The sequence below is a fragment of the Marmota flaviventris genome, chromosome 3, assembly GCF_047511675.1.
Source record: "Marmota flaviventris isolate mMarFla1 chromosome 3, mMarFla1.hap1, whole genome shotgun sequence".
In the NCBI taxonomy this organism is placed as follows: domain Eukaryota; kingdom Metazoa; phylum Chordata; class Mammalia; order Rodentia; family Sciuridae; genus Marmota; species Marmota flaviventris.
This window is the reverse complement of record NC_092500.1, coordinates 53962106-53986928: the sequence shown is the minus strand read 5'-3', so window position 1 is coordinate 53986928 and position 24823 is coordinate 53962106. Positions and strand designations below refer to the sequence as shown.

At 43.0% G+C, this 24823-nt stretch overlaps 1 protein-coding gene across 3 annotated transcripts in view; it reads right to left on the bottom strand.

The window, feature by feature from the left end:
• Positions 1-24823, bottom strand: part of Ppm1h (protein phosphatase, Mg2+/Mn2+ dependent 1H) — a 266367-nt gene that overhangs the window by 59636 nt on the left and 181908 nt on the right. For all 3 annotated transcript variants that reach the window (XM_071609704.1, XM_027925783.2, XM_071609705.1), the window contains exon 6: positions 20562-20680. In XM_071609704.1, coding sequence (XP_071465805.1) covers positions 20562-20680 — 119 coding nt within the window. The remainder of the gene's footprint in view (positions 1-20561; positions 20681-24823) is intronic.

Below are 24823 nucleotides of genomic sequence, written 5' to 3'. Positions count from 1 at the left end.
AGCTCACTCCTTGCTTGATTTTTCTCCAGAGTATCTACTACCACAGAAAAATTTACTTCTTTACTATGTTTATTTCTAAAATATTTTTTAAGTTATAGATGTACATAACTTTATTTATTTTTATGTTGGTCTGAGGATCCAACCCAGTGCCTCACAAGGACTAGGCAAGCACTCTACCACTGAGCCACAACCCCAGCCCCACTATGCTTCTTTTCTTGACTGCTCCCCCCATGCCTCTTGAATTCTGTGAGCCCAGAGATTTTTATTTTGGGAAACAGCCGTTCCTGGTACCACCATTAATATTATGCCAAATATTGTTGCTTTTATCTTTAAAACAAATCCAGAATCAGAAATGTTATATTGTGGGGCCAGGTGCAGTAGTACATGCCTGTAATCTCAGCAGCTTGGGAAGCTGAGGCAGGAGAATTGCAAGTTCAAGGCCAGCTTTAGCAACCTGACAAGATTCTAAGCAACTTAGCAAGACCTGTCTCTAAATAAAATATAAAAAAGGGGCTGGTGTAAGATATCCCTCTTGGTCATGACAACCTTTTTTTTTTTTTTAAAACTTTCTTATCTCTGTTTGCTAATGTTTTTTAATATCTCAGTCAGTATCCATAAAGGAAAATTGTTTGTAATTTACTTTCCTGTGCTGCTGTTATTTGGTAAATCTAGCCTTATAGAAAGAATTGATAGTATTCCCTCTTTTATTGTTGGAAGTGGTCATGATTGATTGGAATTGATTTCTTCTTAAATACTTGATAGAATTAAAAAAGGAGGGGAAGGTCTGGGGATGTGGCTCAGCATTTAAGAACTGGTAGGTTCAGTCCCCATTACCAAATTAAAAAAAAAAAAAGAGAGAGAGAGAGAGAGAAATGTTATATGTTGGAAGAGTACCTACCATATAATGGGTACCCAATAAATACTGAACTGAAAGAGCAAATTAATGAATACCACCTTCCCTAGGTGGAGCCTTTATTCTGTCCTTACATATTTTCTTGTTCTATACACACTTACAGAACAAAAACAAAGAGCCTCTGCTAAGAGCCATTGCCCGAGTAGGAATGACGCATGGCAGCATGGCAGCATGGCATTTTTGGTTGAAAGGTGAGCCAGCAAGCCATTGAGATGATAATGATTATGTTAAGATGTGCATTCAATTGGATATTAGACCCCTGCTGTCCACCTTGGCCTGCTACTTTGGAGCTCTGCAGGACTCCTGGAGAGTTCCCATTGGTTGGGGAAATGCGGTAGGAGGGATTTCCGGAGGAGGGATTCCCAGTTGGTGTGTGTGTCCCAGTAGAAGGCCGCGTGCATGGCGTTCACGGGAGTTCTGGAAATAAAGTTTGTTCCTGCTTGAGTGGCTCGTGATTTTGTGCCCAGCCAGACTGCGGTAAGCCTCCTTGTTTTCTTTTGCGGCTAACTCTTAGAAGTGCCTTACTTCTGCTGAGACTCAGTTACAGACACATCCCTTTCTTGTCTCTGGCTTGGCCAGCTCTGTGCTGCTCTTTGAAGACTTGGACACTTTCTCAACATGTGACATAAAGAGGTTCCCATGTGACATGTAGATGTCCTTTCACCTGTCTGATGAGCAGCAACAAGAGGACTCTTCAGTCACGAACATATGTTGTCTCTGGATCAGTTTTGTAACTTTCATCAGAAAAAACTTTGCTCATATTTTTAGCCTGCTTAGGAGGTCTGCTAGCAAATCTCCCACAACCATTTCTCCCTCTTTGAATCCACAATCTTCACTCTTGCTTCGAATTTTCCACTGGCTTCCCAGCATCATATATGTATAGTCCTACCATGAGAACCTTTGCATACTCCGGCGTCTTCCTATCCCTCTGCCACACATTTGTAACACTGTTTGTGGCTGTTTCTTTAATAAAATGGAGCCTTGTCATTCTCTTGCCTGGGACACTCTTCCTCAGATCCTCCCCAGCTGGCTCTTGGGCCTCACTAGTACCTGATTACTCACCTAACAGTACCATGTTCCCTGTTCCCATCTGCCCTACTTTGGCTCTTCATAGCACTCACACTGCACATGGGAAATTACCTTATGTATTAGTTTCTTTCCTTGTTTATGTTCTGCCTCCCTCTTACACATTAGGTTCATGAGGGCTGGGACTCTCTTCTTAGGTACTGCTCCATCCTCCTCTTTACAACTGTGCAGGCACATTGTGGATATAAAGTAGACTCTAGCTAAGTGTCTGAATCAATGAATAAAGGCAGCCCTTTTTCATACTGAAGATATACGATGGTCCAACATCTCCACTCACCTTGCCTTGAGCAAGTTGTTCTTTGACTGAAAATCAGAACTGAGTTCTATCAGTGACACTACTTTTGTTTATCTCTTCACATTAAAACTTCGGTTTCTTGTTTATTACCTCTATGTACTAATAGATACTTATAAAGTTATAAAAATACCATTTATGACCCTCTTGCCTATTAGTGTCTCCAGATAATTCCTAAATACCATCTCAGAATGGCAGACTTTTACATCACAGCTGTTTTACTGAGTATATGGTGAGACAATTTTCTAACTGAATTATCTCAGTTTAAAGCCAACTCTTCCACTTGGGAAAGTTCTTCTCAGGGGTGGTGGTGCATGCCTCTGGTCCCAGTCATAGGCCTGTGGAGGATAGTGGGAGGATGGTTAAGGCTGAGGCAGGAGGATCACTTGAGCCAGGAGTTTAAGGCCAACCTGGGCAACATGGTGAAACACCATCTCAAAAAGAAAAGAAAAGAAAGATGCTGAATAAAGTAGTTTTTCCTAGTCTTTGCTGGATTCTTCCAGAGTTCACGCTTTGGCACCATTCACAGAGATCACTTCCCACGATCTCTCTTCTCTCCTAAGTCATGACCTTCCACTAGAAAGAGGGACTGAAAAACCACTTGTCTCCCTAAGTCTTAATTTCCTTAGCAGGACTTCAAAGCCATTTTAAAAGAATATGATCCCTTCTGAGGGGAATAAGAAGTCTCTTTCCCTTCGGGGACTGCATAATCTGGACAATCCCCTCGTGTGGCTCCAATGACATGCACCAGTGAGTCACATTCTTCCACTAACCTCTGGACAGCGCCTTGGATGCCTCTGCTCCCCTGGGGCTCTTTCTTCCTGGATTCCCTCTTCCCTCCTGGCAGAGCCGGCTGTGGTATGTGAAAGACACCAGGCTCGGAGTCAGGGGTTCTGAAGTCACATTGCAATCCTCACGTGAATTAGCTGTGTGAATTTGGGAAAGCCTGGAAACCTCCCTAAATTTGCCTCTTCACAGGATACTTGAGAGGATTAAACACATACTTTTCTGGGAAAGTCCTCTGCACTAGCTAAGGTGCCATCTAACCATGCGCTGTGTCTGTTAAGGTCACAGGACCTTCATTCTTTCTTCAGTGTAGGTATGGAACTCAGACAATTGGCTACTAGAGGCGGAAAGCACATGCTCATAGAAAAACTGCTTCTTGCTAAGCAACCAAGCCACCCTACATTATGCCTTTTCTGCCGCTGCTAATGAGATCAGAGCATGAGGGAGAGCCCACATGCAAAGCTATCGGGAAGAGTCCCTCACTCTGCGCTAAGGTAAAGCCTTGGCAACTCAGAAGGAGGCTATTAGCCAATAATCTAGAGGGAGCATTGTTGGGTTAGTCTGAAATAGTCTCTAAAGGAGAATTTCCCCATATTGGCCAGAAGCTCAGGGCACCTTGAGGAGGGAGGGGAAAGCCACAGGCACTGGTCTTGTTTTCCTCATAGCAGAAACCCAAGTCCAAGCCTGGCAGAGGCACTTCTCACAGGGGCTGAGCAGACCTGCATGCAGGATGATGGGCAGAGCATCCTGGTCCGGGTCTCCTCTCCTGCCTTCCCACAACAAAATCTCAACAGCAGCTCGAATCCCAAGAGGCCTGGAGGAAACACCACCCAGGCCTGGCTGGTCAGGAACAGACACATGCCTGGAGCCCAAAGCACTGGTGGCTTTTAAGAGCTTGGCAAGACCCCAATAAAGCAATTCTGGAATCTGCAAAGGCTCTCCCCTGTCTCACCTCCCCCGACACCCGCCCTCCTCAGACCTTCCTGGAAAAAGCAATATAAAACTGGCAGCCATCTCGTGCTTCCTTTTTTCTGCCAGCCATCTGTATTTCCAAAGGAATCAAGCCCAAAGCCTAACCACAGAGCTCAGGAAATGGAGGCTGCTTCCTGCTCCTTGAGGTGGCCCTACAGGCAGCCAACTCTCCCCCTCACTGCCAGAGAGAGGGAGGGAGGAAGGAGGGAAAGAGAGGGGGAAGGGGTGGGAGGGAGAGGGAAAGAGAGGAAGCAAGGGAGAGAGGGAGAGGGAGGGAGGAAGAATGAGAAAATATATTTCCTTTAAGGGCACACAAGATGACTTTAGTATTTGAGTAGCTCTTACTATAATTTTTTTAAAAAATTTAAAATTTTTTTACTTTTTATTTTTTGGGTACTGGGGATTGAACTCAGGGGCACTCAACCACTGAGCCACATCCCCAGCCCTATTTTGTGTTTTATTTAGAGACAGGGTCTCGCTGAGTTGCTTAGCACCTCACTGTTGCTGAGGCTGGCTTAGAACTTGCACTATTCTTGTCTCAGCCTCCAGAACCGCTAGGATTACAGGCATGTACCACCGTGCCTGGCCTTACTATTATTTTTAAAATGTTGTCTTCTAAGAGTCCTTTTCCCCCTTACTTCAAAGATTCACAATTAGAATGTTCTAAGATATTTCTTGCATCTGCTTGTGGATGGAAACTTTGTATGGTGGAAAGAGTGAGCTAAACTGTCAGAGACTATGAATCTGAGGCCAGCTTATTGAGGGCAGTCTCCTTGAGACTACTTCAGACTAACCCAACAATGCTCCCTCTAGATTATGAGGGAATTGTGCAGTGAGGATGAGTCCTGGGGGAGCCTGAAGGGATGGAGAAATCTCCCATATCCAGCAGGCAGTTTGGGGGTTTAAAGTCTCCATTCCAATGTTCTGCATCTGGCCCAACTTCTGTGCCACAGGCTCGCCACTGCACTGTAGGCTTTAGTTATCTGCAAATCTAAGTTCAAAGCGGGAAGGGGTCCTTTTTTGACTCACTGGGTTCCTGGATTTAAGTGCTGGGAGCAATTTTGCAATAGGTATCACAATTACATGATTCCTCGGAAAGTTCCCTGGTGGGGTCAATTTGAGGCTCTCCAAACAAATGCTATCTGGTTTTCTTCCTTTGGTTCTTGGAGTGTCTTCTAGATTAGATGAAGTCTGTAGGTCCTAAACTATGAACAGGTTGATCCACTTCTGCTAACACAGCACAACAGATGGATCCAGGCACAAACAGTATGTTTGAATTGTCAGCGTATGATTCATATTGGTGATAAACTGAAGAGTGTTGGCAACAGTCTAGTTTAAGCATACCTGGTTATGTGTGATGGAAGAAAACAACCTATCCTCTTAACCACATGCAAGGGGGAGTCTTCTGACCTTCCCTCCAGGAGAACTTTCCATAACGGGGCTTAAGTCCAGCGCTCAAGGAACTCCTGATTAGTAGGTCTGACCCACAGTCCCTGGGACAATGCCTGCCTCCCATCTTGTCCCCATCAGTATGCCCAAGCTAACCTTGCCTGGAGTTCTGCAGGTGGTATCCATTCCTCTCTTTTGGCCTAACTACTCTTTTTTCCACCCCACTAGGCCTGTGGTTGATAGCAGGAGGCTGTAGAGCTGGCTTTCATTTTGTGTTGTCTGGGGAGTTGACTGGGTCAGAGCAGAGGTTTCAAACTTTAGGATCAGCTCAACTTGATAATGGAGATGCACATACAAACACATCTTAAACAACCCTATTTACCCTTTCCATGTGATATATACTGGTTATTTTCTTTCCCTCCTATGTGATTTAATTTAAAATGCTTACCTCTATATACTAAATTTAATTGCACAATCCACTAATGGGTCCCTACCCACATTGAAATTTTGGACACAGGAACAGAACCTTCTCTTAGAAGCTTCCAAATCAGGAGCTTAGGGTTTGATCAGATAAAAGGAATGAGTTCTACTGGATTTATTCCTTGTATTTGCCAAGGACCTATTAGGTGCCAGGCACTGGCACAGGTGTTACAAATGAGAAGTTAAATAAAGAAAAGATTATCTCTTAACTTGAAGGCCCAGATTTATTAGCAAAAAAGTATTTTCAAGGAAGAAAACACTTTGAATCAGTCATTTGAAAAACAGCATTGTGTTCATGCAAAACAGAACCAATGATATTTCAACATAAAACATTCTGAATGACTCTTAGGGAAATTCCAGATTTGGAAATGATTTCTGATTCACTGTCCTCTTGGTATGCATTAGCACTTGGCTCAGAGAGCTTCACATTCTAATCAATAACATTTAGATCTCCCCACGGCTCTGAATCAGAGACCCTTACTTTATGAGCCCACAAATATGGAGTGATTTCAGCTTTCTCAGGGACCATTCATTCTGAAACAAACATGAATTTGGTAGACATTGGCCTTTTACATTGTATGATATAGTCAATATACAAATCAGGAGATGACCAAAATTGACCCCACTATACTCACAAATGGTAGGGAGAAAACTGTAAAAAGATGTTACAGAGAGGTTCCTCCTGCTGAGGCAGTTCCCCTGTGCTGGCCCTTGCAGCCCTCACTTATGGAGCTTGTCCCACCCTGGCCATATGGATACAAGTACCATGGAGCATGGTCCAGCAGTATACCTGGAAGTCACACCTGGATCTCTACCCCATGGCACATCTTTCAAAACTTTTTATCCAAGTGCCCTTCAACTGGTACCAACAGACAGAGCAGAACATAAGTATCTCAAAGTAAGCATCAGTACTTTTTGAAGTCTTCTGTTGTATCTTTTTCTTTTCTTTCTCCTTCTCTTTCTCCTCCTCCTCCTTTTTTTTTTTTTTTTTTGGTATAGAGGACTGAACCCAGGAGTGTTTAACCACTCAGCCACATCTCCAGCCCCCCTGCCCCCTTTTTTCTTTTAAAGTTTTGGATAGGTCTTGCTAAGTTGCTTAGGGCCTTGCTCAATTGCTGAAGCTGGCTTTTAACTTGTGATCCTCCTGCCTCAGCCTCCCAAACTGCTGGGATTAGAGGCATGGATTAGAGGCATGTACCACCATGTCTGGCCTTCTGTTTTATCCCAAAGGACCATGGGGATTTGTCACAAGCCTACATACCATCAACGTTTACTTTAACACACAAAACACCCCCTCTCCATTCTTGAAATGTTCAGGCAAAAGAAATGCTTATAGTGTGGATTTCCAAATTCTTGGGAATCTTTGCTAATCCTAAATCACTAGAGCTCTCCAGGGAAGAAGCTGTCAACTCCTGGGTGACAGCTGCCAATCTTTACTAATGAGAGGAACATAGTACTGGGCTCCTGCATCAAAGTGGTGACCCTACTGTTTCAGAGGATATGGGGATGGTCAGGAAATGAGGAGGCAGCAATTGGTCAACTGTTATCATCCACCCCTAATATTTACCAGATTCTAATATGTGTAACATACATGCTATACTTACTTTGTTCTAGGCACTCTTCTTCTTCTTCTTTTTTTTTTTTTTTTGGTACTGGGCATTGAGCTCAGGGGCATGCTTTACCACTGAGCTACATCTCCAACATGTTTCATTTTAAATTTTTAGATAGACTCTTACTAAGTTGCTTAGGGCCTTGCTAAATTGCTGAGGCTGGCCTCAAATTTGCAATCCTCTTGCCTCAGCTTTCCAAGTCACTAGGATTACAGGCATGTGCCACTACACCCAACTAAGCAATTATATTCTTTTAAACATATAACTCTTATAATATTATGTCTTGTAAGGTATAAATATGGACATATACTCATTAGGCAAATAAGAAGATGCAGGCCATATAATTAAGGAGAAAATAGAGGTCAAGCTCACTTTCCAGTCTGCCCCAAGCATATTATACTTTTTTCTCTGCCCATTCTTGAAGAGCTATGGGTCTCTATAAATACCACCAAATGGCGCAATTGCCAAAGCATGTTTAGTTACTAGTTCCCCTTCTCAGGTTAAATTATAAAAATTTTTAAAAGTCCATCCTTTCAGATTTTTACAGTGGTAGGTCACACAGAAGTTTAAACGTATAGACTTTCTTCTCTTAACAAATGTGATAGATGTACAAGGTTACTGCAGAATTAGATTTAATATGAGGTTTGGTTTTCAAATTATTCAAGTGCAATAAAGTTGATATTCCAAATCTTTGTGTCAGCTTTCCAAAGGGTCATCCAAGGCAATTCAGAGGATTAGGCTACATGGGAAAAAAGGATGGGTGGGTATCATTTACTGAGGATTAACAGGAATGAGAAATCAGCAAGTTAAATGCCTTGGGAGGCTCCTGCTCTACCTGATATATTTATGCGACTGGGGCCTGGACTATTCAGATTATGGGAAAAAGCATCAATAAAGAAAGAGGCTTAACTTGAACTTGATGCATTGTTGCACCTGAGGGTTTTATGTTACTACTAATCCCTGCCATCCACTGCTAGTTCAGTCTATTGGCCCATTCTGAATGCCACCCTGGGCTCACTGCCAGTGGACAAAGAGGCTCTCAAGCAACAGAGAGTGAATGACCAGGGGCAAAGACTGCTAGTACCCTTAGGAGTCACGAGCCTCTTATGGAGACCAGACTGCCCAGTGCTCTTCAATCAACCACTTTCACATACTGTTGCTTGTATACATGGCGAGCATGTCAAGGGCTGCCCAAGGTCAAAACTTAAGGATCTAAAAGAATCACTGGGGTGCTTTTAAAACTGCAGTTTCTGGGCTGGGGTTGTGGCTCAGTGGTAGAGCACTCGCTTTGCACGTGCGAGACCCTGGGTTCGATCCTCAGCACCACATACGAAAATAAACAAATGAAATAAAGGTGTTGTGTCCAACTACAACTAAAAAATAAATATTAAAAAAATGCAGATTCTAGGGTTCTGATTCAGCAAGTGGGTGGAGCTGCAATGTTTTAAAAAAAATCACCCCAGATGATAAAAGTTCACTGTGGGTATATCTGGCTATCAGTTTTGCACGGGTTTATAATTACCCATTTTTAGGCCTGACTTGACACTATTCTAAAAACACCATGAAGGTAGGGGCTATTTTTCTCTTTATCTCAAATGCAACAACACATCACTTGGTTGACTGAGTACATAATGGTTTAAACAGATGATTCCACAGGATGACACCCTGTTCCTATCCATTAGGTTCTAAGCATGATGTCCAGCCTCTGACTTCTGTGGGAGTATATATAAGGTTTATCCAATCTTAGTGGAACATGAACCTAGAATTTGACAAGTATTCCTGCCTTTGCCAAGCAACAAGGTAAAGAACAAAAGTGAACGTGCTGGGGCTGGGATTGCAGCTCAGTGGCAGAGTGCTTGCCTACCACATGTGAGTCACTGGGTTTGATCCTCAGCACCACATAAAAATAAATAAATAAAATAAAAGTATTGTGTCCATCTACAACTAAAAACAATTTTTTAAAAAAGTAAACATTTTATCTACCACCCTTTCATGAGCCTTCTGAAACCTTCCACATGATCTGAGCACAACAAAAGAGAGGGACATTTGACAAATAATATATTGGCTCTCAAAATATGCCTGGCATGTTGTTACTACCCTTTCCAGTTCTTATACATTTGTGTTCAGTTCTTAAGCCAGGCGCAGACTCACATCCTTATCCTTCCTCTGAATAAGTCTTTGACTCACTCATATGAAGGCAAGAGGACCAGGGTAGTCAGATGAGATCTCTCAGGGTTTAGAGCAGCAGTTCTTTAGTGTGGATTCAGACAATAGGGGTTTTAAACCAGCACCCGCATGGATTCTGATGAAGATACTCCTGGGCCTCACTGGGTTAGCATCTTCATTGGCTTATGAACTTGAAACTAGCAAAACCCAGCCCCTACTCTGAATCGTAGTGGGGAGGGAAGAGGGAAAAAATGTTATAAGTTGGAAATATCCTAGCTGAAGGAGTGCTGGCTGGACATAGGAGAACATTTTCTGGCAGGCTTGTAAAGTACCTGGAGAATTTGTAGGAGAGTTATGGTTTCTGCTTCTCTGAAATTTCCTTAAAATGGTATCCTATAAATAGGCTGAGGATTGGTCCCTACGTCCTTTCAAATATTCCGTCAGCTCTACATTTCTGTTTTGCTGCGTGTCGTGTCACTTTTGTCCTTTACAGAGTGGTAGGGCCCTTAAGGGTGGGAGAATAAAATTACATTAGCAAGCACAGCTCTCAGAATTCCCCAGGGGGTGACTCTAGTCCACTTGCTGAGTTCGGTGGCATATTCATGCACCCCCACTCTACACCCTCACCTCCTCCTACAGGTCATTTATGTGAGGTTCCCACCAGGACTGTTATCTAGCAGATACACACCAATAACTACATGAGGAGAGTTAAAACATGGAACTGTTTCCATAATGGCTGGCAAATGACTGACCCAAGCCCACTGAAGGTACCACAGCTGCTGCTCTGGCCCTCCCCAGGATGCCCATCATGTAGAAGTCAGTAAAGGGTTAATGCCTACTACGGCAGGGGGTGTCCAGGCCTCTGCTGCCACCCAGCTGAGCCCACTAATTCTTTTGTTTTCTTTTTTTAAAAAATTATTTATTTTTTAGTTGTAGTTGGACACAATACCTTTATTTTATTTATGTATTTTTATAAATAAAATGGTGCTGAGGATCGAACCCAGTGCTAGATGAGTGCTCTACCACTGAGCCACAACCCCAGCCCCTGAGCCCACTCATTCTTGCTGATTGTTAAAACATCTGAATTTTACCCTCTGGCTTCCACATTCCCAACATACACACACACACACACACACACACACACACACACACACACACGTTATTTTCATCCCTCTGGGATTCTGCTTGTGCTGTGCCCTATGCTCAGAATGTCCATCCCTCCAGCCCCCAACTCTCTTAAAACCGCCCTCTGATTCAGATCTTTGGTTCAAATACAATCCTCAGGTAGCTGTTCCTGATCCCAATCTCCTCTCTCAAAAATAACCACTGCCTCTACCATAGCCACAGGCCTTTCCTTTAAAGGCTTTCTAGTAACCCCTATATTTTTTACCTTGATTTCTTCGGTTTTACACAATTTCCAATAGGCTTATTTTTCCCACTGCTGAGATTTTAAGAATAAATTTAAAGGCAAAATGGTATTGTTCAATAAATTTCCAGAGAGCCAGTCCTGCACCACCTGTAATTTCTAGGAGACTAACATGATCCTAGTTATTAGCTCCCTCTATTTGAGGATATGATTTGGCCACTGAGGGGCTTAGTGTCCCAAACCCTTGGGCATGGCTCTTTAGGGCTGCAGGTCCATCCTCTAAGACTAGGAAGGCAGATGGCAAGGTGAAAACCAGAAAAAACCCACAAAACAAAAAGTATTCTCCCATTTAATGCTCAGGGGCAGAGGACTGGCATGAGGCTTCTTGGGGGCATGGATGGTGTCTCTTCTTATAGTTAAAGCCTAACCTCCTCTGAGCTCACCTGCTCACTTGCCATGCTATGGGACAGACCTGTCAGGTAGGGGTGGCCAGTTCACCTTGACCTTACTTCAGATGCTTACGTCTCTAAACTTTCTTTTCCTTTTTGGTTTCTAGCTTCTCACCACCTTGCATAACAAGGGTCTCTAAGACACATAGTAGCTTGGAAGCCTCCTGAGGCCACAGTTGGCCCTGGCTGATTCTTTTACTTCTACAACATGTACTGACTATGGTATCAGACACCCATCCAGAACTTGCTACATGCTAGGCTTTGTTTAAGGACCCAGCCATAAGTACCATAACCACCACCAGGTACTGCAATTAGCCTCAGTTTACATATGGAGAAACCAAGATTGAGAGCAGTGATGTGAACTGTTCAAGTCACAGATGTGGAAACTGACCCAGTCAGGCCATATGGTTGCACCATTCCTGTTTTTAACTACTACTCAATGTTTCATATGCAGCAGGTACACAAGAATATTTTGTCAAATATAAAAAGAGTGCCTTACGGGCTTAGTGGTCAAAAGGATGTTGGATACTCTAATTAGGATTTTTGCAAACTTTTGATATTCCAAAACTTTCCCAGATGACTTGGAGCTGTTACCCTCACGCTCCAGTGTCATATATCTCCAAATATAAGTCATAGGAGATGAATGGTATATCTGTTATGCTTAGGGGTATGTGAATGTATACAGTAAATGCTGGAGCTATTCACAGAGTCTGAGGAGAGATGAAAGACTTAGAAGTAATTTAACTACTTAGGAATAATAACTTAGAATTATCGTTGAAGGAGAGAGACATGAGGGTGTGTGTGTGTGTGTGTGTGTGTGTGTGTGTGTGCATGGTGAGTACATGATCAATAGGGAGTGAGCTGGTGGGACATCTCTTTTTTTCTCCTCCCTATGGCCTGGCGAAGCCTGTCTGTCTTGGCTTGCAACCATTTGTAAAGACCCCATAGCTTCCAATGGCCTCCTGCACAGGGTGGGAGCAGAGTCATTCATCACTGTCAGGAGATGTGCTGCACACAGCAGGGCAGGCTTTCTTCCCTGCTGCTCCTGCAACTAGAGCTGCAAATCTTGAAAAGATGCAGAACATGCACATTGCAAATAACCATCCATCATCTTGGCTCTGCAAGCCCTGGGAAAGGGGCCTCCCCACATGGGGCTGACCCATTCTGACTTCGGCTCCAGCCCCAGCTAGAACTGGGACGATGAAGACTTTTGGGGGTGCCTCATTCCTGCCCCAGCCAATCTTCATCCTGGATAATCTGTTGAGGTTTGGGGTTGAAATCCTCTGAAATGATAACCAAACCCCCACTTTTCTCTGCAAAATCAGATTTTTAGATTGCTTTCAGCAATCAGACTGCTGCCAAGGTGGCCCATAATCATTAAATTATGAAAATACAAGTTGCTGGGAGGAAATGAATACCACGTTTCACTAGGGAAAGGCCTGCTTTCTTGTGAAGTAATTATAAAATTAAAATGTGATATTTCTCTGGTGAGTCTAGAAAGCCTCCCAGCGCGGTCTGTGGCACAACAGTAACATCAGAATTTGCACTGGGGCGGGACTGAGAAATCCTCTGTGCCCCAAAAATGCCAGTCAGGGACATGGGCAGGTAAATTTCCAAAGATTGGGTTAAGAGTGATTAAAAGCAAAGAGAAGGAAAAGTACAGAGTTTGGATTTTTCAATTACTTTTTAAAACTCAGGAGTCAAGCTGTTAGAAAATGCAGGCTTTCAAAGCAAGACTACTAATGCTGAGCTAATTAGACCCACAGGCATGGCTAACATATAAATTCAGGACCCAAAGAGGGGCACTGTCCCTTTAAAATCTGCCTTGGGATCAGTGGAAGAGTTAATGGGTAGTGTCAGGGGGGCTGCTTTATTAGGTGGTCCTAGAGAGGATAAAGCCTGGGGTTTCTGTAACAGGGCTTCTGTGCTTGATTCAATAAATCAATTTATATTAAATGTGGGTGCAGCTCTGGAGCTGGTTCCACAGAGCACTCTGTGGCGTTTCTCAATCTGCTCATCCACTTCCCTGTCAGCCTGCCAGAATGTGCTGTCAGAGGGCACTGAAGAGAGCAATAAAGAATACGATAGAAGCCGCATCTTCAATATTTGTAAAACTCGACCTGGCAGCTCCAGACCACGCTTGGGGCTGCCTCCAGTGAGTTGCTCTCTCCAGAAAATGAACTGGACTGTTGGTAAGAAGCCCAAGGCTGTGGGGCTGTGCCTCTCATTGCTGAGAGGGGCTCCAGGCTGCCGATGAGGGTAAAGGTCACCCCCAAACAGAATGGAAAGGCGTGGAAGTGAAGTTGCTTTTTAATCACATTCTCAGCGTCTGAAATACTCTCCAAAAGGTAAAAGGAAAAAGCGACAGAAATGGAAGTGCCAACAGCTGGTACTAGTCCAGGAGGCTAAGACAAGAGTGGGCGGCTGGGTGGTTTGGGGAGAGGGAAGCATGCTACTGAACCAGGCAGAGGAACTGGGGCTCTCTTGGCGGGCCTGGAGGGTGCAGCTTCTCCAGTACCTGGTGAAGGACAGCTGGAGACAAATCCAGTCTTTCTAAGACACAGCGACCCATGTCCCTGCAGATCTGGAAGGTGGAGCCCTTCCCCCAGCTGACTCAGTCCTTCAGCAGTGGGGCCAGGAGCCACGGAGTCCGGCCTACGCCCATCCGCTCCCCCTGTCTGTGCTTGCCTTTTAAAACCCTGCGCTGTTGAGATGTTCAGTTACAGGCAGCTCCTTGCACCACATTCCAAGCCCTCACTAGGCCCACACTCTCCTTTTATCTGGACCACGGCCCCATCCAGCAGACCTTTCTGTGGTGATAAGAGTGATTTGCACCATCCAGGGCAGTAGCCACCATCCAAATGTGACAACTGCACAACTGAGACACGGCTAGTGAGAGAGAGGGAGTGAATTTTTCATCTTATTTAATTTTAAGTAATTGAAATTTAAATGGCCACGTGTGGTTAGTGGCTACTATGCATGAGAGCATAGAAAAAAGAAAAGATTTCCTTTGCCTCCGTTGAATCAGGGAGTGCTAGGACTGGGGTTGTGGCTCAGCTGTAGAGCGCTCGCCTAGCACGTGCGAGGCCCTGGGTTTGATCCTCAGCACTACATAAAAATAAATAAATCAAATAAAGGTATTGTGTCCAACTTCAACTAAAAAATAAATATTTAAAATAATAGTAATTAAAAAAAAAAAAAGAAAAGAAATAGGGAGTGCTGAACCAGGCAGATGATGATTGACTCCGCTGTTCCCAGTGGAAAATCCCTTGATTTGCTCATAGTTTTAAGGGAAACAGGGGAGGGGAAAATTACCCTGACACATCATTAAGTTAGAATCATAAAAAGTCAAGGGTTGTAAGAGACTAGAATAAAAGGTTACCATCTCTGAAATCTATCTAGAGGGATCTGTCTTTCCCAGAAGCTCTAAAAGCAGAACAAAGCTCCTTCCCCCAAGACACAGAGGCTGGCAACAATGGGCAAAGGAAGGATTTTACAAACGAGAGACTTTGGCAGAGCAAAGTCTCAAAAAGCCTATTGCCCAAAGCAGTACTCTCTTACTAAGTAAGCCATGTGATCTCAAGTCACCAGCCCTGCCTGGCCCCTGAAACAAGACCATCATAAAGGTTAAGAAAGGCTTGGCTTAAAGGACGATTTCTGGTGTACGTTGTTCATAACCAGAACCATCTGGAAGCAATCTCGCTTCACAGGATGGACTTTTCTTCTTCGGCTCTTTTTTTCCTCTACAAATCCCATCAGCCCAGGAACAGCTGCTGGAGAATCTGGCCAGAAGCCAGGGGTGAAGTCACAGCCCCCTTCCACACCAATGTCATCATGCACCCCCAGATGGCTTGTTACCCTATGTGGCTACACACAGGGTATGAAGAACGCTGATCCTACATGAAAAAGCAACATCACCAGCAGTCACAAGAGGAGGGACCTACAGCCACAAAGCCAGCTGTGAGAAACTTGTTTCAAGTCAGTAACACAGATACTTGCCAGCAAATTACTGCCTGAGACAGCTCAGAGGGACATGGGTCGGGATTCATAGCTCTTAGGATGACACACTGCCAGTTTCTGTGTGTGTCCTGCAATGGCAGCTCTACACAAAGGGCCAGGGAGGAGGGGCACCAGCCTGGGGATTCTGGCACCAGGGCCACTGACACCAGACACAGAAGGTGAGAGCCATGTGGGTGACGGGGACATCAAGGGAAGGACACATCAGGGACCAACTCAGCGATGGGCGTTAGACAAAGGCTTTGTAAATCAAGCCACTGAGCTAACTCTCTGAGGAAAGAAGGAAAGGGAGGTTGGGGGGAGCCAGGGAAGAGACCAATTTCATTATGATGGGCCTGGTGACAATAACCTTTTGTCCTCTAAACAATCTGGGCCTGCCAAGCTGCTCCACAGTCTCCAAGAAAGCATGAGGATCCCGTCAGGAGGCAACAGACTCATCCTTAATTATGAGACAAGGCTTCCCAGAGCTGACATCCTCTCCCACACTTCCTCCCTGCTGCAAGCACTCCACAGAATGCTGGCATGATGCTCCTCTAATGAGAGCAGGCAATTTCCCTAAGCACAGGAGATCTGGTTATTCAGGGGATCCTCCCCTACCATCACCATCCCCAAATCACGCTCAGACTCCTGGTAATGAGTGGTAATGAGTAGCGTTTAATTTGACCAACGGTCTATGGGGTCACATGGGGAGCTAGAAAAGTCACTGCCTGGCAGCTCCTAAAATGCTTCATTCCATTGTCTCATTCCCTTAAGGATTGTCAAGGAGACACCAATTTTAGCAGAGAGAGGCCCCCAACTTAAATTTCTATCAGAGGTCAAAACTGTGTAATACCATCTAGTTCTACCCTGAAAAAAGTTGATTGGCACTGCACATCAGAAAGAGCCCTGGGATGAGAGTCAGGACTGGGCTCTAGTCCTGACTCTGACGCTTGTGCATTGGTAGACGCTGAGCAAACCACAGAGTCCCTCAGGCTCTACTTGCTCAACAGCAAAATGGGAAGAAGGGGCCACCATTTCACAGCTGGCAGTTCAGCACAGTGGCTAGCAGTGCACACTCCAAAACATAACACTGCCTAGATTTACAGGCCAGGTTCTAGAACCTTCTTAGTTGTGTAACCTTGCACAATTTAGCCTCTGTGCTTCAGTTCCCTCATCAGTAAAATGTACTTAGTTGATAGGCCTGTTTTAAGATTTGTTTTAAGAGTTAAATATGAATAATTAAGTAAAGCTCTCATCATAGTGCCTGGCCCACGGCTCTCCCAGTAAATATCAGTCAACCTCATTACTATCATGATTAATGGGAAAGCAGGGGGGGAATTAAAATCTCCACAACTAGAAATTTACTATAAGGATTGAATAGCTTAACAGTAGGTAGACCCTTTGTTAGGGTTCAGAGAAGTCAGTTCACAGCCCAAGGCGACTTCTGAAGCCAAGGAACATAAAGGAGGGTCTAGGGAAGGACTTGTTCGCATCCTGGAGGACCACACACTCCAGATGTCACCAGTCCACCTTCAACCAATTCCAACAACTTGGGAGTGATTAATGACTTTCATGGGAAAAGAAACAGGCTATAGATCCTCACCTCCCTTTCCATAAATTAATTTTCCAGTCTTTCTCTTCTATAGACAATTAAGAAAGACAGAGAGCCACCGTCTTTTTCCCCAGTGCTGGGGATCAGGGACTCACACATACTAAGTGACCCCAGTCTTTTTAAGTCCTAAGAAAATAACTGTTCCATTTTAGGCTGTTAGAGGATAAAAATATTTTTTAAAGGAACTCATTAGTTGGGGGAGGGGGTTACATAAACCATGGTCTAAATTGGTTTTAAATATCCCGAGTTCCTCCGACAAAGATATAAAGGGCTTTCCTTCTCCATAAGTCCCATTTTCAAATCAAAATAAGAACAGGTAAGAAATGCACAAAGGTGTACATAAATCTCTGCTTGTAACTATCCTTGGAGCCAACAGCCATGTTGGGAATTATACTGAAAACAAATCAGATCATGTCTGACTGAAGCCATTCTCGGTCTTGGCTTCTCAATTATTTAGTACCTTCTGTGAAGTTCCATGCAATTAAAAACAGCCCACTTATGGGCTGCTTATCTGCATAGGACCCTGCTAACACAGAGAGACAGAGAGAAAGATGGGGGTGGGGAGAGAAAATATGTGCATGTAACGTTGGGTATAATCTAGTTCTAAATTTACCTGCATTGAGAAAGTTATAAAATGAGGGCAATCTTTAGATGTGTGTTTCAGGAAAAATGTATAAGCCACTCCAAAAGGGGGAAAAATACAGCTTCATGGGAATATAAAACACTAACCTTATCACATGGTTTGAGTGGACTGTTTACAGCCTTTGAAAGCATCTTGCCCATTAAAGTGATGATGCCTCTCATCTCATTAGAAGTGCTTTCCAAAGCTAGTAACAATATATTGTTCTCCCTGCCCCAGATGAATTGACACTAAGCAGCTGCAACAAAGATATTCGTCCAAACAAGTCCTAGGCATGCCATTAACCAAGTTTGTGTTGACTGCTTAGATCTCATTTGCCTTCCTGGCACAGAAAAAACATCCAGACACACTTGCCTCAAGCTCAACGTGTCTCCAATACAAACCCATTGTTCCTGCCTTTCTCTTTGACTGTCCATGACACTGACCTGTAGGCTTACCTTCTGCCAAATAAACCCCTCTACTTTCAGCCAATAAATAACTGCTTTCTATCTACTCTGGGTCATCACAGGACTAAGCACTGGTGCCTGCCTCACGAGGAACTTACAGGCTAATGGAAAAGACATATTTAAATACGTAATTGTAGTCATCAAAGACTGACCTCTAAATAATTTTCTTTTTTGTTGATTTCCTCTCTGTTGTTTTCTGCTTCCATCTCTCTATTTAGTGCTTGAGACCATATATATATATATATATATATATATATATATATATATATATATATATGATAACTTTTCCCTGAGTTCCTAAATCTGCTTTCTAAAGTCAGTATCCTGCAGATTTCTCTTAAGATAACCTCACAAAAATATTGCTTTCATTTATTTCTTCTTCTCAGAAATTCACAAGATCAACCTAATAGTCTCTCCCACAGCAAATCACCCATTTCTCTATCTGGCTTTGTATGTTCCCTTAGTACAAGTTCAATGTGTTTCTCACAATCTCTCCTCTTGTATTTAGCCATTTTCCTTATTGTCTTTTTAGATATATCCTCCCACCTCCTTTTACAACCCCGGGGTTCCTAATCTTTCCAAATTGTACAACACCCAGACCAAACTGTCATGGGTATTTCCGAATGACACTAGCCCTCATCTTAAACATCTCTGCAAGAAGTGCTGATCTTGTTGATTGAATACAAATGGATTAGAATAATGACTCTAGGACATAAAAATCCAGAGCTGCAAATATGGTGAACCCTTTTTTGATAAATCCATTTACCTTTTAGAGAAGGGGCAAATATTTTTGGCTCTGTGGGTTACACAGACTCCACTGTAACTACTCAACTGCCTTGCATTGGGGTGAAGGCAGCTATAGTTCAAATATAAACAAAGGGGTGTAGCTGTATTGAGAAGAGAATTATTTACAGATACAGGTGGTGAGCCAACTTTGGCTTTCCAGCAATAGTTTGCTGACCTCATTCTAGACAAAGAAAAGTGGATCTGGGTGAGGATCTGCTTTTTCAGAGGGCAAAGAACAACTAAAGGTCCTTTAGATGAGTCTCTTATGGGTAGTTAAATTTGTTCCTTTATGACAATGTGTGCCCTAGAAGTAGGTCCCCAGCCTGGAAGTCATCAGCATGGGAATCTTGGCTCTGACCATCTGTTCGCAATGAAGAGGGACAGTGAAAGCTATGGCTCTGCTTTTGTGGGAGATGTGGTAAGGAGAGTAAACGACTTCATTCTTCTATTATCCTCCAGACTGACAAGAGGCTCCCTCATTAGATCTCAGGACATAAGCGTAAATCCCCCACACTTCTGAATGTAAGGCTCTGCTCTTTCATTGAATCCTTATTCCAATCCCATAAGGTGTAAGAACTTGTTACCTGTTTACTACTCTGAAGAGACAGGAGGTCTTAGTCAACATTAGACACTGAGGTGTGTTTAGGGAACAAGACACCCCAAGTCAAGAGTTCTTATATCAATCTGAATGTGATCAAATGTAGTGGATCCTTCACATCTGCAGGTGTCATTTCTATGGTGTCAATCAACGTGGATGGAAAAAAATTTTTTTAAAGTATCTATAGTGAATATGTCCAGTTTTTTTCTTCACCTTTACTTCCTATGATACAGTGTAGCAACTATTCATATAGAATTTACACTGCATTAGATACATTAAGTAATTGAAAGATGACTTCAAGCATACAGGAAGGAAGATGTGCATTGGCTACATGCAAATGCTATACCATTTTATATAAGGTAGTTGAACATCCTGGAATTTTGGTATCTGTAGGGGATCCTGGAACTCATTTATTACAGATTGAGGAATGAATATAGCCCATTATCTTGAATCTTTACAATGATCCTCAGAGAGCATATCTTTTCTTCACTTTATCCATGGAAAAATAGGCTCTAGACATTAAGTAGAAAATCAGAATCAGGATTCTGCTCATTTAGAAAGTCAAGGGTCAGGATTCAAATTCAAGCCACTTTGGCTCAATAAATCCTTGGCAGATTCCTTAAATCTTCTCTACCTCTTTAATAACCCTGGCCTAAAAGCACAAAGCTTAATGTGTTTTATAAGGCCCCAAATGATTGTTCCATGCAAAGTGAGGAATTAAGTCACATGAAGAGAGAGGGTCCAGTATCCCCAAGGAGGGCCTCCAAGAAGCAGAGAGAAACCATTGCCTGTGATTTCAGAACTGGTCTTAAGTGAGAAATTCAGAAGCAGTCAAGGCCCATGTCCTTCACCACAAACCCAGGTCTCTGGCTGCACATCCTGATACCAACTGCATAAGTGGCTTTTCACAGTGGTGACGCTTCCTATGCACACCCACTGCAGTGGTACTGGGGAAGAGGGAGGCGTGTTCTTACCAGCCTGTCATATTAAAGTCCCTGTAGAGCATCTTCTTTCCAAGTTCCTTTCTCTGTACTCTCCTTGGAAACTCCAAATGTGTGAACTCATTTCCCAGCAAGTGAGGCTGCATGAATGCCTAATATTAAAAAAAAAAAAAAAAAAGAAAAGAAAAGAAAGAAAGCCACACACATTTAAGGATGTTTTATAAATTGAGACAGGCCATAGTTCATAAACAAGAAAATCATCTCATACTTTAAGGGAAATAAATAAGTTTCAGTATTTAAACACTAATAGAAGATGACCAAATAGAAATCTTGCACTTAATAAAGGGATGTCACTTTTTCATTTAGTATGAAATATTGCTATCAGAGACGCATAGAATAAAAGGTGTAATGAAAAGAAACTGAGCTCCAAAGTTCACAGATGGCTCTCTATCCTGAATGGCACGTGGTGAGGTAGAAGGCAAGCACTCTTACCCCGACTCTCTTTGCTCTCATCTCCTTAATACCTGCAGTTACCATGGCCTTGCCTTTGAAAGCTGCATGTGAGTCTCCAATAAACTCAGGGCTTGAGGCTGCAGGGTGGGGCCAGATTCACCAGACAGGAACATTTTTCTGGACCCCCTCCAGTTTGTACTGCAGTCATTTGCTCCTGTCATTGGAAGACTATTCCGGAGCAGATGGCTTCTCCCCCCCCCCCCCCCCCCGCCCTCCCCCGCCCCCAATCTCTGTTCACAGGACCAAAGTCTTGAGCAAACAGCCACTTAGGGAATTGCTTTGAAAAAAACAAACAGTCTCATTGTCACATTCAGAATTAAAATCTGGCTGTCCAAGAGCTGGAATGCTCCTGTTTTAACATCCCTGCTCAGGGGCCACACACTGTAAACGTACCTACACTAGAACTTCCCGCATCACGCCTGACGCCTACATAATACCAGAGTGGTGGGATGGATCGTCTCTCTTCATTGGCAGGGAAAAGAGTGGGCAGAGCACATCATGGCCTGGCACTGTGGGAAAACAAGGGATCCCTACCGCCAGACAGATGGTCATATCCTCAGTTTACAGGAATAGGTTGAATAATCCTTATTTGAAATTTTTTGGTCCATGAAGTACTTAGAATTTTTTTTAAAAAAATATTTCAATACACCTAATAAGGCACCTTGGGAAGGGGACCCAAGTTTAAATACAAAATTCACTTATGTTTCATATGTATCTTATACACATATCCTGGTGGTAATTTTATATAGTATTTTCTGGTGTGCCTGTGTTTGGAGTACAATCTGTCATGTGAGGTCAAGGTGGAATTTTCCATTTATGGCATTATGTCAGTGCTCAGAATTTTTCAGATTTTTAGAGAATTTCAGGTTTTGGGATTTTTTTTTATATTAGGGATGTTCAACCTACAACAGACAGCTCTCATGGTCTCCTTCCTAGGACCAGAGGCCAGCAGATCTTCCACTGATGCTCCTAGTGATTTAGAGGTACTAGTTAGACATTAGGCACTGGAAATTAAGTTTTATTAGGAGCCAAGGGAAGCAAGCTGAATTGTCTACCAAGCTGGTCATGTTTGGCCACTGGTAGAACTCTGAGGCAGTAGTTCTGGGCAGGTGGGGGCTGGACAGAATGGGGTGACAGGACAGGATAACTGAGGCTGAGAGGCTTGTGTTTTTCCTGTCTGAAGCAGGTTCCAGATCTGGTGGGAATTCTGGAGGGTCTGAAACTCTGTGGGAGGTGAGACTTGGGCTGCTGCTGATTACCAAGAAAGCTTTAATTCTGGGTTTTATAGAGAAGTTCTCCTGGGAAGGAAGGAAGGAAAGGAAATTATATGCAAAAGGGCAGGTCAGTGATATGGGCTACATATGAGACATATGAGTCTGCATTCAAGATAGCCCTTCTATTCCTCACACTTACTTAAAAAAAAACAGCAGGAGATACACAGAAGGCCTGTGAACCTTTGCTCCTAGACCATGCAGCCTGAGTCAGCAGAAACAGTTAAATAATAAATGAAATACAGATTTGCACACAGAATTTATAAACTACATTTATGAACTGTGTGATTTTAGTGGGTGGTTTAATTTCATGATTTCCTTACCTATAAAATGAGATTAATTGTATATTTTTATAATTAAGTGAAATGTCTCTAAGGTACTGATCAGGGTTGTCATTGCTCGAAAACAATAACTATTATAGCCATTTCATGATTATTGAGTCCTATCACAACCTGAGTACTATGCTCAGAGACTTGTATGTTTCATCTCACCCTCCAACAACCACATGGGCAGGAGTAGCTACTTAATTTGTCGGGTCCAGTGCAAAATGAAAATATGGAGCCTCTGTTCAAAATTAAGAATTTCAAGGAAGGCACTGGGTACATTAAGCCAAACACAAGCCCTGTGTGACTGTACAAGAAGTTCAGCCATTTTGAAGGGTAGAGAACATTTTAGTCCTCTTTTATTTTGGTCCACCAATGAAAACTAAGGAATAGAGGTTTAAGTAGTCAGTAAACAGAAGCATCTGTTGTGTATCCTTTATCAAGTTTCAGAACTTTGAGACTGTATGAGCATGGAGTTTTGATCCACTGCAGTCCCTACTTGCAAGCTGGAATCACACTGATTTAGGGGTTACCATCTGCCTTATACTAGGGACTTGATACATGCCATCTTAGTCATTCAGTACTACAAAGCCTATATCACAGAACCCAACTTACAAATGAGGAAACTAAGTCTCAGAAAGGTTAAGACCCTAACCCAAGGTCATCAGCTAGGACTGAGTGGTTCTACAGCCTGAGTTTAACATCCTCCTCAAAACCCTATCCTATCACCCTATGGTAGCCCTTCTATCCCTCACACTCACTTAAAAAAAACAGCAGGAGAGAGACAGAAGGCCTGTGAACATTTGCTCCTAGACCATGCAGCCTGAGTCAGCAGATACAGTTAAATAATAAATGAAATACAGATTTTCACACAGAATGGTTGCAAGGATGTTCCTGACATTATTTTTAACAGCAAATAACTAGAGAAAATCATTTAATAATGAGTGACTAAATAAACTAGCATAAATTCATTCCAAGGAACTCCATGTTATCATTTAAGATGATGCTACAGAGAATATACAACGACTCACCAGAGTTGATTTCACTGTACGAAGAAGGTTAACAAATGCTACGTGTCTGCACAAGAGCATAAGTTTACATGTGTCATGTCATGTATACACAGATCTACATATTAAGTATATATGTATGTAAAAATGAGTGTGTGCTATGGTGTGAATGTGTCTAAAATTCATGTGCTGTACACAATCCCCCAATGCCGTCTTCTGGGAGGTAATAGGTCCTGGGGCTTAGCACTTGTGCATGGCTAATGCTGCTGTAAAAAGGACCTGTGGGAGTAGATTTCTCTTTCCCTCTGCTTTCTGCAGGTGAGGACATAGCAAGTAGGCCCACACCAGATAGCTGGCATCTTGATCATGGACTTCTAGACTGCAGAAATGTGAGAAAGAAATTTTTTCTTCTTTATACATTACCCAGTCTGTGGTATTCTGTTATATCAGCACAAAATGGACTACGACAGCATGTGTGTATAAATAGATACACAACATATACGTGCATTAGTGACAAACCAGACAGGACCCAAAGAACGTTTCTGAGCACATCTGGGACATGTTACACCCAAAATGACATTTGGCACTTCAGGAAACAGCAGAAGTAGGCTGCTATGGTTTGAAAGCATCCGTCAAAAACCACTGTATTGAAGGCTTGGTCATTAGCCTCTGGTGCTAGACTGAGATCTCTGAGACTGTGAGCAAAAATAAACCTTTTCTCCTTTTAGATTGATTTATCTCAGGTACCTGTTACAATGGCAGGCAGCTGACTAACACAGAGACCATGAACACTAGAAAGAATTCTTCCTACCTCTTTCCCCAAAGCAGGCCATAAAATTTAGATGACTGTCTTCTGAAATTGGTTGTAAGACACTCACTCATTCCATACCCTGCTCCATACCCAGGGGAAAGGAATGTCACACAAGGATGCCAAGAAAATTCTAAAAGAACAGGCCTTGCTGAGCTAATCCCCTTCCCCCAGGTAACGACCATTAGATCATAAACCTTCTATTCTCCAATCAAATTTATACATGACTGTCCATAAAAATAAGTCTTCTTTGTTTCTTTGGCTCTTCATTTCCAAAGGATCTTGTATCACATGCAATTTATATTAAATACATTTTAGACTTTTCTCTTAATTTGTTCATGGCTATTGGCCATGAACCCAGAAATGAAGACCA